Source organism: Lytechinus variegatus, chromosome 5 (assembly GCF_018143015.1).
Source record: "Lytechinus variegatus isolate NC3 chromosome 5, Lvar_3.0, whole genome shotgun sequence".
Lineage (NCBI taxonomy): Eukaryota > Metazoa > Echinodermata > Echinoidea > Temnopleuroida > Toxopneustidae > Lytechinus > Lytechinus variegatus.
In genome coordinates this window covers 21,492,797-21,506,107 of record NC_054744.1, presented here as the reverse complement: position 1 = coordinate 21,506,107, position 13,311 = coordinate 21,492,797, and the positions used below count along the sequence as shown (strand labels likewise).

At 37.4% G+C, this 13,311-nt stretch overlaps 1 protein-coding gene across 1 annotated transcript in view; it reads left to right on the top strand.

The window, feature by feature from the left end:
* The window catches only part of LOC121415715 (ceramide transfer protein-like), a 64,691-nt gene that overhangs the window by 19,402 nt on the left and 31,978 nt on the right, over window positions 1-13,311 (top strand). The window contains exons 5-9 of the mRNA XM_041609036.1: window positions 1,878-2,035; window positions 4,412-4,504; window positions 6,291-6,386; window positions 7,718-7,798; window positions 10,447-10,536. Coding sequence (XP_041464970.1) covers window positions 1,878-2,035; window positions 4,412-4,504; window positions 6,291-6,386; window positions 7,718-7,798; window positions 10,447-10,536 — 518 coding nt within the window. The remainder of the gene's footprint in view (window positions 1-1,877; window positions 2,036-4,411; window positions 4,505-6,290; window positions 6,387-7,717; window positions 7,799-10,446; window positions 10,537-13,311) is intronic.

Sequence of the window (13,311 nt, the reverse complement as noted above, 5' to 3'; positions counted from 1 at the left end):
TCATGGGCTGTGTGATAGTCTGGGGTTAAGGCGTTAAACCCCGGCTAAGCAAATAATATGAGGTTAAGAAAAACAGTGTGAAAACAACAAAAAGATAGTATGTGGTTAAGGATATTCAGGGGAATAAGGATAAAATGGAGTTAAGGAAATGCAGTGTGAAAAGCATATGAGAGAGAGGGGGGGGGGGGGGGGTGGGGAGAGGCAGGCGGAGAAACCCATAAGTTACATGTTTTTAAATGCAGAATTATGTGCTTGTTCCTATTCAGATTTTACAATGCATGTATGTAGAATAAACTTTGCTGCAAATAACGTTTAGAGTTCTAATAAAGGATATTCCCGACAACTGTAAACTTGCCAAAGCTTGCCTTACATGTAAAACATAATACAGTAGGTAATGTGAATAGCTTATTACTTGATCCCCAGGAAAGAAAATCACCAATCAATTTTAGAGGTTATGTAACACTACAGAGTTACAATCTATGACAGATAAAGCTTTATGACTCCATAATTACATCCTTTTAATGAACAGACTGACCCCAATGCATTGACCTCACTCTATAGAGGTCCCCCAACCCTTTAACCCCTTTCATACTGCGCTTTTCCCCTGTGAACTTTGCCAGCAAAGTAGAAAGTGCCCAGTATGAAAGGTACACAGGAAAATTTCCCTGGTTAAACCGGGTCTGCACTTTGCCCCGCCCGAGCAAATTGCCCATTGACTTTTGTTGGGGAAGAGATGTCAGTGTGATAGGGTACATATATTTCTTCACCGGGGAAAAATGAAGAGGCCAGTTTGAAAGGGATATACTTTCACTCTTTTATTGTACATGAATGGAATTAATTCCTTCAAAAAATTTCAAGACAAAACCTGAAAATCCTGTTTGCTTTTTGCTCATCCATGACTTTTGTACATTTCAATCATCAATATCTCATTGCATTTTCTTCTTTATTCTTTGGCAAGATATCAATCTTCTTTTGCTGTCAACCCAGCAGAAATTTCTTGAATGTGTTGGTGCCAGTTTGAATCAAAGTAGAGGTGTGTTTATGCTTCCATTGCGAGGACAGAATCAGCGATTTCAAACGTCGATTCAAAACGCCGATCGTAAACGTGGTTCTGGGAGTGCTGTTTATGCTTCACTTTTCAGAGCAAATCATGATCTCCAGCTGGCTTTGCATCGTAAAGCGAGGTCAAATTGGGGGCGCCTTTTTTCGAAAGTTTTTTTTTCCTGATTGTTGTTATTACGTAGAGATAACATGGAGCAATACGACTGTATTTGCCTGCGGATTTTCATCTCACCGGAAGCATGTACCAAATGACGTCATTTAAACACGTTTACGATCGTGGTTCTGTTTATGCTTCCCCAGAAAGCCTGATTCTGGTCAAACGACGTTTACAAACGCACCTTTTTGTGAGTTTACGTTCGGCGTTTTGAAACAGCGTTTAAATGAAAGTAAGCATGGACACAACCGTGTTTTGGACTAATCACGTTTGGAAACGCTGATTCTGGCCTGAAAAGTGGAAGCATAAACACGGCCTAAATTGGCCAAAGTTACATGTGGCCTTATATAGCATCATTGCCAACTTCTCTAGATTGAAATATGTTACAAGATTATTTGGTTTTGAGTCAAGTCAGTTTTGGGATGCAAGTCAAGTGAAGACACTGGAGTCCCATTACAAAATCTAACAGGATTGAGTCAATGATATGATCTACAGTAGTTGATATTCATGCCACGAGTCATTGACACATCCCTACTGAATAACCATATTTATCAGGTTTTCTGAAAGAATTTCCTGTTTTTAACAGTAGCTTTCACTTGAAACAATACATTGTATGTGCATTGAAAATAATTTTGTTTTCTGTATTTCCTCTTATCTACAGGAGACAAGGCTTCCTTTGTCCCGCAGTACATGGGTGTAGATTTTAGAGGAGAGGCAGTCACGTTCAAGGCGACGACGCAAGGTGTGTTGACGACACTCTCTCACTGTATTGACCTTATGAAGCAGAGGGAGGAGCAATGGCAGAAACGATTAGAAAAGGTTGGTGTCCCTCAGAGTGCACTCATAAAGAGAATGATGCCATACGTAAAGTATTGTGCACTAGTTTAAAGTCGAATGCAAGCACAAGCAGTCAAACAACCTTTTCGAATTTTAGAATCCTTTTGCACCTGAACATATGGAAGAAACTGTTTGAGAGTTTGTGATATGATTAACCAATGGAAAACTTTTTCTCCTATATACCACTCCATTTTTTTCCCCAGAATGCTTCAGTAGAGGATATAAGGTACTTTATTTTTTAATGCTTACCAGTCAGTAGTCCGGGGGGGGGGGGGGGTTGTGCAGTCAAATGTATTGCTGTACACATGCGTGACCAAATTATTTCCAAACACCCCCTAAATAAGTTTTTCTCTGTGTGCAAAATAACCCCCTAAACAAGTTTTAAAAACGCTTCATTTACACATTTTGGCCCCTAAAGTTTTGTCTTGGGCCGGAACACTTTTCAGAAACGAGGAGGGAAAAGCCCGGGGTAAAAGCTTTGGGAAAAACATACATGTACCATAGACACATTTTGCTAGTCTTGAAAAAAAAAAATACCCTAAGTACGTTTGACCCCGCGATTAACCATTGACCAGTCTTTCAAAACCACCTTTTCGGGGTGGGGGGGGGGAATCTGTGTTTTTGATACCCTTATAATGAGTTTACATGCGGCCTGCAGCTAAAACTGAAAAACGCCCCTTAAACATTTTTTTTTTTGGTCATGCATGTGTACAGCAATATACATGTATTTGACAGGCCCCCTGGGTCAATGTTCACACAATGGAGTAGCACATAATATTCAATACAAAGCACTTTGTTTTTATGCACCAGTATCCCTTTCCATAAAATGTATGAATTCAAAAATGTGATAATGTCCAAAGTTCATGAAATCAGGATGTGTCATTGGCTGGTAAAATATAGTTTTATAAGAACAGTGGCTCAATCGCAGTTGTCTAGGGAACCACAGAAAAAGATCGTGGGAAGTATTGTCATCCGACAAGTTGTCGGATGACCTTCCTTGGTTATGATTGACTGAAAAACACAGGTTTCTGACTGTTCAATGGTGACTGTCAAATAAAACAGACTCTGTCTGAGAAAATAGCCAACATCCCTTTCATAAGGTGCACTGCTATGCCACACTTGATCACAGAGGCATCTTAGCTCATCGCATCTTTCCCCTTGCCTTGCTGTTCTGACTGTTCAGTGGTGACTGTCAGATCAAACAGACTGTCTGAGAAAACAGCCAACATTCTTTTCAAAAGGTGCACCCCTATGCCACACTTGATCACAGAGGCATCTTTAATAGCTCATCGCATCTTTCCCCTTGCCTTGCTGTTCTGACTGTTCAATGGTGACTGTCAGATCAAACAGACTTTGTCTGAGAAAACAGCCAACATTCCTTTCAAAAGGTGCACCCCTATGCCACACTTGATCACAGAGGCATCTTTAATAGCTCATCGCATCTTTCCCCTTGCCTTGCTGTTCTCACTGATCAATGGTGACTGTCAGATCAAACAGACTTTGTCAGAGAAAACAGCCAACATTCCTTTCAAAAGGTGCACCCCTATGCCACACTTGATCACAGAGGCATCTAAGCTCGTCGCATCTTTCCCCTTGCCTTTCTGTTTCAGCATAGACAACTTGATTCTTGGGAGCGTTTCATCAACATTTTTGTCCAACAAGTTGTCAGATCTGACAACTTTCCTTGATTTTGATTGGCTGAGAAGCACTTTTATTTTAGTACCTGTTTGATAAAATTGGATTTTATGAGACATAAATCGTCTAAGTCCTTTCATGAAACGCTGCCCTGGACCTTGCAGAATCAGAGAAAACCAGCAAAACTCACTTTTTGTTTTTAATAAAGCTACCTTGATGATAAAGAGGCATTCACAGTGCATTCCTTGACTGAATATATAGCGCTTAATATTGCTGATAATTCATTCATCATCTTTAAACAAAAACACCATGATCCAATTGTGTTTTGGATCAAGCCTCCAACCTCCACAAAGTTCCTTGATAAATAAGAAGTCATGTATGATGTGATTCAGGTACAAAGGAATAGTTGCTCTGAATACGAACAAAGTAAGCATGCCATGAGGTTTTATTTTCCAAGCTGTGGAAGTACATACACCCATGTGTGCTTATCTGTTTGGCCATTATCAGCATTCTCTATTGTATCTAGTTTTCATTAATTCATACTGTGTCAATACTTGCTGCATTATAGACCTGGATCTGTGATGATGCGTAAATTGAATTTATATCAAAGGTATTGCTCACTGCAAATATTTGAGTTTTACTTAAAGTATTTACAATTACAATTCGAATTTTGAGAATCATTTTTAAAAATGCTTCAACTTTTTTTTTTAAATCTGAACGCAGGAGCAAGACAGGAGAAAGAGAGCTGTAGAGGCGTACAAACAGGTCCTTGCAGAACGCAAACACCAAGCCAGGATAGGGGGCCCTGATTACGAGGTGAGATCTGTGAGGTCGTATTATTGTTTGTTACCGCTTGGTCTCTACCAAATGGTATAATTCTCAGATGGTACGCCAGTCTTATTTTATTCATTGGCCCAAATTCACAAAGGTGTTTTTTAAGTCTGTGGTTTAAACTCATTACTTATTTCATGCAGATTTCATGCATTCATTGTTCTTCATATAAAAGCTTTTATATTAAGAGATAATCCATAATGAATGTACACTTGTCGCAGGAAAATTAACTAATGCTCGTTGCAATGGTATTAACATCATTGTTGATTAATTTTCATGACGCTAACTATAACATGAACTACGAATTAGGTCAGCTGTATTAAAAACATACATGTGTAGCATCAAAGGACTCGATCTCAATATGCATGATAAATTAAAGGGGAAGTTCACTCTGACAAAAAGTTGATTGTAAAAATAGCAGAAACGATAAGAAAAAATATTGGCGAAGGTTTGAGAAAAATCTATCAAAGAATAAAAAAGTTATTACAATTTTGATTTTTAGATTTGTGACGTCATTTGCGAGCAGCTTTCCAACATATTGAATGGTAAAAATCATTGAAATGTTGTTTTCTCAAAAAATTGCAAATGGACTGTACCTTCAGTATATCAATAGACAAATAATTTTACACCTGTTCCTAAAATGAAAACAAAAATAAGTCATCACAAACCATTAAAAATTAAAATATATGCATCTTATATTACATATGGGGCAGCTGCTCGTTTATGACGTCACAAATCCAAAACTTAAAATTCTAATAGCTTACTTGATATTTAATGGATTTTCCTCAAATCCTCACCAATAATTTTAATTATTTTTCTGCTATTATTTATCAACTTTATTAACTTTATTAATAAATGTATCTCTTATTTTCATAAAGCTGATGTAAAGATATCCAAGTTCCAGTAGTCCGCAAGTTAAACATTGGGTCCTTTTTATCTTACCAGTAATAATGACGGAATCTGCAAGAAACTTATTTGCAAGAGAAAAGAAAAAAAAAAAATATTTTAAATCTTAAGTACAAAGTTTGATTGATGAATCAATTTCAGCTACAAAAAGAAATCATTATTCTTATTTCAAGAAAAACCCAGCAATCATGATTTTTGAAATAATTGCATCACTTGGGACCTAAAATTGACTTACAATTGATCGCAAAGTTCTCGCGATGTGCCTTTAGAACTCTGAACACCATCTTTTTCTTTTCTTGTAACATATTGATATTAAAACAAGTTGACAATTACTTATGATTTATTTATTTATAGGGAAACTATAAATTACAAGCTCTGCTTTTAAATAGTTCGCCCTTCATATTCTCATCTTATTGATATATCTGACTCAAATCCAAACATTCAATTGTATAACATTTGTCTCATTTATTATGAATTGTGGTGATGTATTGTATTATTTTATCATCAATGATTTACTGTCTTTCCTTGTACAATGTATTTGATATTTTATGAGATATATGAAAAATAAACCAAACTGAAACTGAAATCTATCATTATTAACTCTCAGTAATTCCCAGTATATTCCCTGTGGTTCAGTAGCTAATCTTAACCCTTTCACCACCAAAATCTTTTCATTCTCATTTACTTGATACAGGAATTATCAAGTTCTGCTTCATCTGTCAGTCATACTGGCTGTTTTAATTACTCATGTATTCCAGTCATCACGCTTAATCCCTTTCAATGGAGTCATATTCTAAGCTACTTTGTTACATTGATTTGCTTTAAAGGGTTTTTTTTTACCTTCTCTTTTCCTCTGCATTTACAGGAAGGGCCCCACAGTATCATGAAAGAAGAGGAGTTCTTTGATGCCATCGAAGCTGCCTTAGACATCCATGATGAACAGGACTCTGAGAGAAACACAGTGAGTTGTGTGTTCAAGATAAGCTATTGCAATGAGATCCAATTTTGGAAGAAACTTTCTCAAGTAGATTGGCATTGCTGATTAAAATGCATCTGGTCTTAGAATTTAGAATTTGCCAAAATTATCAGTAAAAAATATTTCATTTTGGGGTCATTTGTGCTGCACACCAAAATGCATGTATGGGATTACAGATAGTTCAGTGCAACTATTTATTCCAGTTGTTTTTATGGTGATGTTTAAATAATTAGAGAGTTATCCTGGGGAGCGGATCTTTTTGCTGTAATGTTATTCCTGTTTGGTTGTTTGATGAGAATTTAAAAGCTCACAATTAGTTGTCTCCTCTCCCAGAATGTGAGTTTACTTTTAAATAGTTGCTGAAGAAGTGTATTAAAACATTGACACATCTTGATGATGAGGTCTGGAGGATACCTTCAATGCACATGAACCTGTAGGGTTTAGCACAACATGCTCTTGAGTAGAAATTGCACTATGTGCTATGTCAAATTGGTGTTAATACTATCAGTATCATCACCTGATTATCACCAAATTTGATATATCAAACGAAAAAAAAAACATGGATGGAATGTATCCTCTACTCATGCTCTTTGTGCAGGCATGAGCTAAGAGCATGAACCATGTGATATATGTAATCATGCTATGATTCGAATGTCTTCTGTGTTAGGCTTTGATTTTCTTAAGATATCACCCATAAGAAGCAACACATTCATTTGTTAGTCAGCCCCATATTCTCATACCAGATGAGTAAACTTCATAAATGAACATTCATTAATTGTATAACTTAGCTAATATTCCCATATTCATATTTAGCTGTGCAAAGCTAAGTGCTGTGGATTCCTGACCCCAAAATGCCTGCTGTAAAATCATAATGACTGATGGGTAATTTAGGCTGTTGGTTTCACGGTGGGGCTCCCAAATTAGGAATAGGATCTTGATGAGGGTTACGTGTGGGTTTAGATGTCACTTTGGATGTTGTGAGACGTAGGACAATTTGTAAAATGTAATATATTCAAGATTAAGCATGGGAGAAAGTCAACCAAAGTCATGATAAAAAGGGTCATTTTTTTTCTTTTTAAATTGAATTGAGAGGATCTGTTGCACTCTATAAGGGGATTCACTTGAACATTTGCAATAAAAGAATGAACTCTCAGAAAATGAATTTCCAAATCATATCTTATAAAAATAGCGGGGATAGGGTTGGGATTTGTATCGATAAAAAATCTGAAAAAAAAGGAAAGTCGAGTGCTTCTCATTTGATAATAATATATAACCCATTGATGATCCTTAATGAACTTTCTGCTTTTGATTCCTAGGTGAGAGATAATCCAGATACGTTGTATGCCAGGACGATATGTGCAGACAAGCCTCCAGCAGAACACAAACTATCACAGCAGGTAGGTACACTTGGCAGCAGAATGGCCATTCCCTTGGACCAAAGACCACCTCCAAGAAGCACCATCCTGTATGAAACCTACTCTGAAAGACTCCCTCAGACATTCCACATCACATAACTTCAACAAATCTGAGTGTGTAATCTGATTTTGCACAAAATCTGTGGGGTATGAGGTGGCAGAAAAAGAAATGTTGACAAAATGGGAGACATTTTTTGCTACCTGGCTACAAAAAGCTGTTCATCGTTCCTGTTCTGTTAAAAGTAGCACAAAATTTGATGTCATAATTTTCCTCTGCACAATTGTGAACAGTGATATCATTTAATATATACAATTTCTTCTTTAGACAATCAAGGAAATTAGGTAACTACTTCATGAGAAGTTTGACTTCTGTGTTGCTGTTGGCTTTTTTAGTCAACAACTAAGGTGATTGTTCAGGTATGAGGTTGCGGCACTAGCAGATTGACAGGTGAAGAGAATTGTACCTTGCTGATAAATTGTCTTGGTCCATGACGTGATTCGTAGAATTTCCAGACTACTTTTGATGTGTATTGACTCTGATCCAATGAGTGAATTTATTGTCGTTCCTCACACCAATCCTACTCTTTACTACAATGAGAGAGCATTGGCTCAGTCGGTAACGCGTCGAACCAAAGATCGTGGGTTCGAGTCCACCCCAGTCGGATGACTGAAGTCAGTGCGTTTGTGTAAACGTCTCTCCCATGTCTCATAGATGCAGGCTATTTCACAATGGAAAACACTCCGTCCCTCGATAGGACGTATAATGGAGGTCCCGTGTAGAGGAGAGTCACCACGTTTGCACGTTAAGAACCCACTGCACTATTCGTCAATCATCAATATTAGTGATTTCTAGGGCTGTCAATTTGCTGGTGCTGCAACCTAGTCTGTGGCTAATCACAGCAGTTTCTGTCTGAAGAAGCTTACAGCAACATAGTAGGCACAAGTCTCTAGAGGTTCTCATCTTTTCTTGTTTATTGTGCAAAGAATAAATTTAATTGTAATATTCACCCAGACATATGAACCTCTTCAATGAAATAATTGTTTATCTGAGATGGGTTTATAAAAGTGGGTTACCATATCTGACCCCCCCCCCAAAAAAAAAGAGATACAAGGGTTTGTTGTGGGCATTTTTTTATGTCTGAATAGAACTTATGAATTGACATTCAAAAGAAAATTCAGAGTTGGAATTCATTTCAATGTACAATAACCTTTCAGATTGAAAATGGATGAAAATGACTCAACAATTGACTCTTATATGTTTTATGCTACATTCTGCCCAGTGAATAAGGTGAATTTACAACAACCCTTAAACCAAGAGATGTAAACGATAGACTTCACATCAATATGCTTGCTAAAAACAACAAAAGTTAGTATAAGAAGGTCATATTTCATCTTAGCTAATGTCAATAAAAATGACAATGAGACAATGACAACGAAAATCAGACTTGGCATCAAAAAACATTTTCTTGTGCAGCGCCCCCTAGTAAACACATGTCTTATTCACTGATGGGGATACCCCGGGTTAACAAACCTCCGAAAATAAAAATAAACAAATGAATAAATAGATGAATAACATTTTGTAGTCCTGGATAAACTTGTGGATAGCTTACAGATACCTGTTTGAAAAGCCCAGGTTTGATATAACAATTCATATGTGCTTGGTCTGAAAAGAAGTTGGTGTGATTCCCAGATATCTAAACCAAGTTTGTCTGAATTGACATTTGGTCCAATTACTGAAACTAATGGTAATTTTCTCTATTGAGCTAATGGCCAATTTGTAACTTGGTAATCATTATGTCATCTGTTGTTTATTTGCTGTACTTCAATTCATATGGACTATTTGGTGTTAAACCAAGTAGGTGTCAGACAAAATGATCATTAGGCAAGAGTGGCAAAAAGATCACAAAGTGTTAATAGAAAATGGACTGTTTATGAAAGAAATTGAATAAGACCAAAACCAGACTTAATCACAAGGCTTTAGACAAAATCGGAAAGGTCTATAGATGTGATTCTACTCAAATTGAAATAGATTCAGAGACAAATATTCTTTTATTGCTTAACCCTAAAAAGACTGGGCAATTTCAACACCTAAGAAGACTGGTGGGGGATGGCTGAATCAGACACCTCCTGTATATAAACTCAGATTTAATGATAATAATAGTAATAGCTGGATTTATAAAGTGCTTTTTGCCAGAGGATACAATGCGCTGCTATTATTACCCTGGCTTGAGCTCGAGCTACCATCACCGGTGATCGGTGCATGCAAGGAATTACTCCTGCCGGGTACCCATTCACCTCACCTGGGTCGAGTGAAGCACAGTGTGGATAAATTTCTAGCTGAAGGAAAACACGCCATGGCTACGATTTGAACCCACGACCCTCTGTTTCAAAGGCAAGAGTCAGAACCACTAGACCACGTCACACCCACGACGCTGTACAAGTACACTCGCAGTGTTGTTACTCATCCCATTTCCCAACCTTGTGGGGCAGATTCTACAATTATCTGCCATTTGTTTTGACCTCTGGACACATACCAATAGTGCACAATTTTTTGAAGAGGAAGAAAAATGTATTTTTTGACTTATATTTAAGTAAATTATGCCATTTCAACTGTTGATTTGATTTTTCAGTGCAATGAGAAGGTGGAAGAGAATATCAAGTACGCGTTTTCAAACATTGAGAGTACATGGGATCTGATACACCAAGAAGGCGAGATGAAGGTAAGTGGTTTGATCATTCATTTTATTCCCTTTTGGGGGAAATATTTTGATTTGATGAGCATTTAGAAAGGGTTTAGGATCTGGAAGTGGTTTGGGTGAGAGGAAGAGGGAGAATTCATTCAAGGATGTGGTGAAGGATGTGCACTTTTTTCTAAAGGACAATGATGCAGGGGCAGGGAGAAATAAAGAAGGATGCAGGGAGTGTAAGGGAATGGGAGGAAGGAGGGATGAAGGAGAGAGAGATGGGGGAGGGAGGAAGTGGATAGAAGGGAATGGGGGGGAGTATTTCTAATTCAGTAACATAAATGAATAATGATGATGAATGTAGATGATGATTGATTGGTCGGGATTTTTTACCTGATTGCTCAGAAAGCATGAATGTATGTAAGCAACCAGAGGACCAACGGCTTAAGGTCCTCTTCGAAGGACCTGGTAATGAGGATTAATGCCGTACCAAAGGGCACTAGCGCACCAAGTGGGAATTGAACCAGGGTCACCTGAATACGAATCCCCCACTCTACCGACTGAGCTATCGCACCTCATGATGATTATGATGATGGTGATGATGGTGATGATGATGATGATGATGATGATGATGATATGATGATGTGATGATGATGATGATGATAATTATATGTGGTTCTGCTCTGCTAGATATGATACTTCATGCATTCTACAACCAGTACTAACATCCATACTAACACAGTACTCTAGCACTTCAAGAAACCATTATTTATTGGGTATTCATTTTCCCAACATTCATTTCTCATTTTACATTTTTGATGTGCATATCAATCCTGGTAAGATTCTATCATTACCTTCTCATATACATTGTGGAGGAGCCGTGGTGTAGTGGTTCTGACTCTCGCCTTGTAAACAGAGGGTCATGTGTTTGAATCCACGGTCTGGCGTCCTTTGGCAAGGCGTGCATCCTCCTTTTGCCGCTCTCGTCCCAGGTGAATGTAAAAGTCATTGTAGCTTGTCCAGTACTGTGTGTAGCTTACTTGTGACTGACTGGAATACTCCCAAGGGAGTGGAGGATGTGCATACATTGTGTGTGGTAATGACTGATTGAATCCGATGACAGGGGTAATAATATATCTGTAAAGCCCTTAGACACATGTCGTTTCAATGTATTAAGCGCTATATGAAAGCGGATTATATTATTACATTATTTGTAAAAAGCAAATCTATATCATTGAGGCTCTGCCTTTAGTTTTGTAACCCCCCCAAAAAAAAAATGATTAAATAAGTAAATAAGTAAAAAAACAATGATATTGGTCACTCTCCCAGTCCAAGACTACATTATATCATAATATGGAAAGTGAGTAATAATAAACAATAATAGATGGATTAAATACAGCTTTTTGCCAGAGGATGCAAACAACTTTTATTACCCCGCTTTTGCTGGAGCTGCTGTATCATCAGCAACAGTCATTACATTCAAAGGATTAATCCTACCGGGTACCCATTCACCCCTCCTGGGTTGAGTGCAGCACAATGTTTCTCAATTTCTTGCTGAAGGAAATAATTGCATGGCTTGAATTGGAACCTATGACTTTCTATTTACAAGTACAGGGAGTAATCCTCTGAGCTACAATGCGATCTTACAGGTATATGGAAATTATTTTTGCCAAGAATGCTAAGGCTTAATCAGTGAGACGCAGTTTAGAGATCTCTCAATTGAACCACACATGGTATCAATTTCTACACCAGGGTTAGGAGCATCAAATGAGATTAAATGCCTTGTTTGGACATTGACTGTGAGGATATTACTGAATGTCATTACATAAACCATCCCCACAACAAAGATGAAACCTGATGATATCTCAGATTATTTCTTACATTATACCAGGTGGGTGTTTCATAAAGCTGTTCGTAAAGTTACGCACAACTTTACGCACGACTGGAACATGTTCTTCGGTCCTAAATCAATTACATAGGGATATCACACAGCACAAGAAAGGATCACCAGTCGTGCGTAAAGTCATTCGTATCTTACGAACAGCTTTATGAAACACCCACCAGTTGTGGTATTAAATGGTGGTAAAATGAGTTCGAACAGTATCCAATAAAATGATCACCAAAGTGTTTGTATGTATAAATAAAAAAATATGTGCCAAATTGCTCTGGAAGAAGAAAAGTAATTTGCTGAAAAATGAGCAAAAGAAGTCTGGAATTCCATAAAATGTTAGGTATTTTTCAAACAATATTAATATATTGTCAGTCCCACATATGTCTTTTTGTGTTAGTGATCATCAGAATTATCATTTTTTTTAGCAAGGATTTCATTATTTCAGAACGATATTAGTTTAATTCAGTGTACCAGAACTAGAGGGAGGATAAATTTGGGGGCACTTAACCTTGATATTAAAAAAATTCTTATGAAATGATTGTTTTCTGCAACTGCTTTCTTTTACCTTTAAAAGGTTCAATTCCCCCAAGTTTGAAAGAGTACAATCAACCTTCCTCAAGAGAAAAAGGATATTCTAAACTAAGGTTAGAGGATAAGATTAGAGACATACGGAAATCCTTTTAAAAGACACTACTTTTGATATACATGTATCTGTTATCTTAATTTAGTGTTGGAATGGCTCATTCCGTATGCATGCATGTGTCAGTTATCTGATGACTTGAATGCTCTAGCGCCATCTTGTGCTCAAAGGGAGCCAGCTTTTGAGCAAGCAACTACATGTAGCACAACTTTACAATACTTGATATATTTGTTGGAATTACTATGGATCTTACTGGTAGGATCTATGCAATTACGCAATT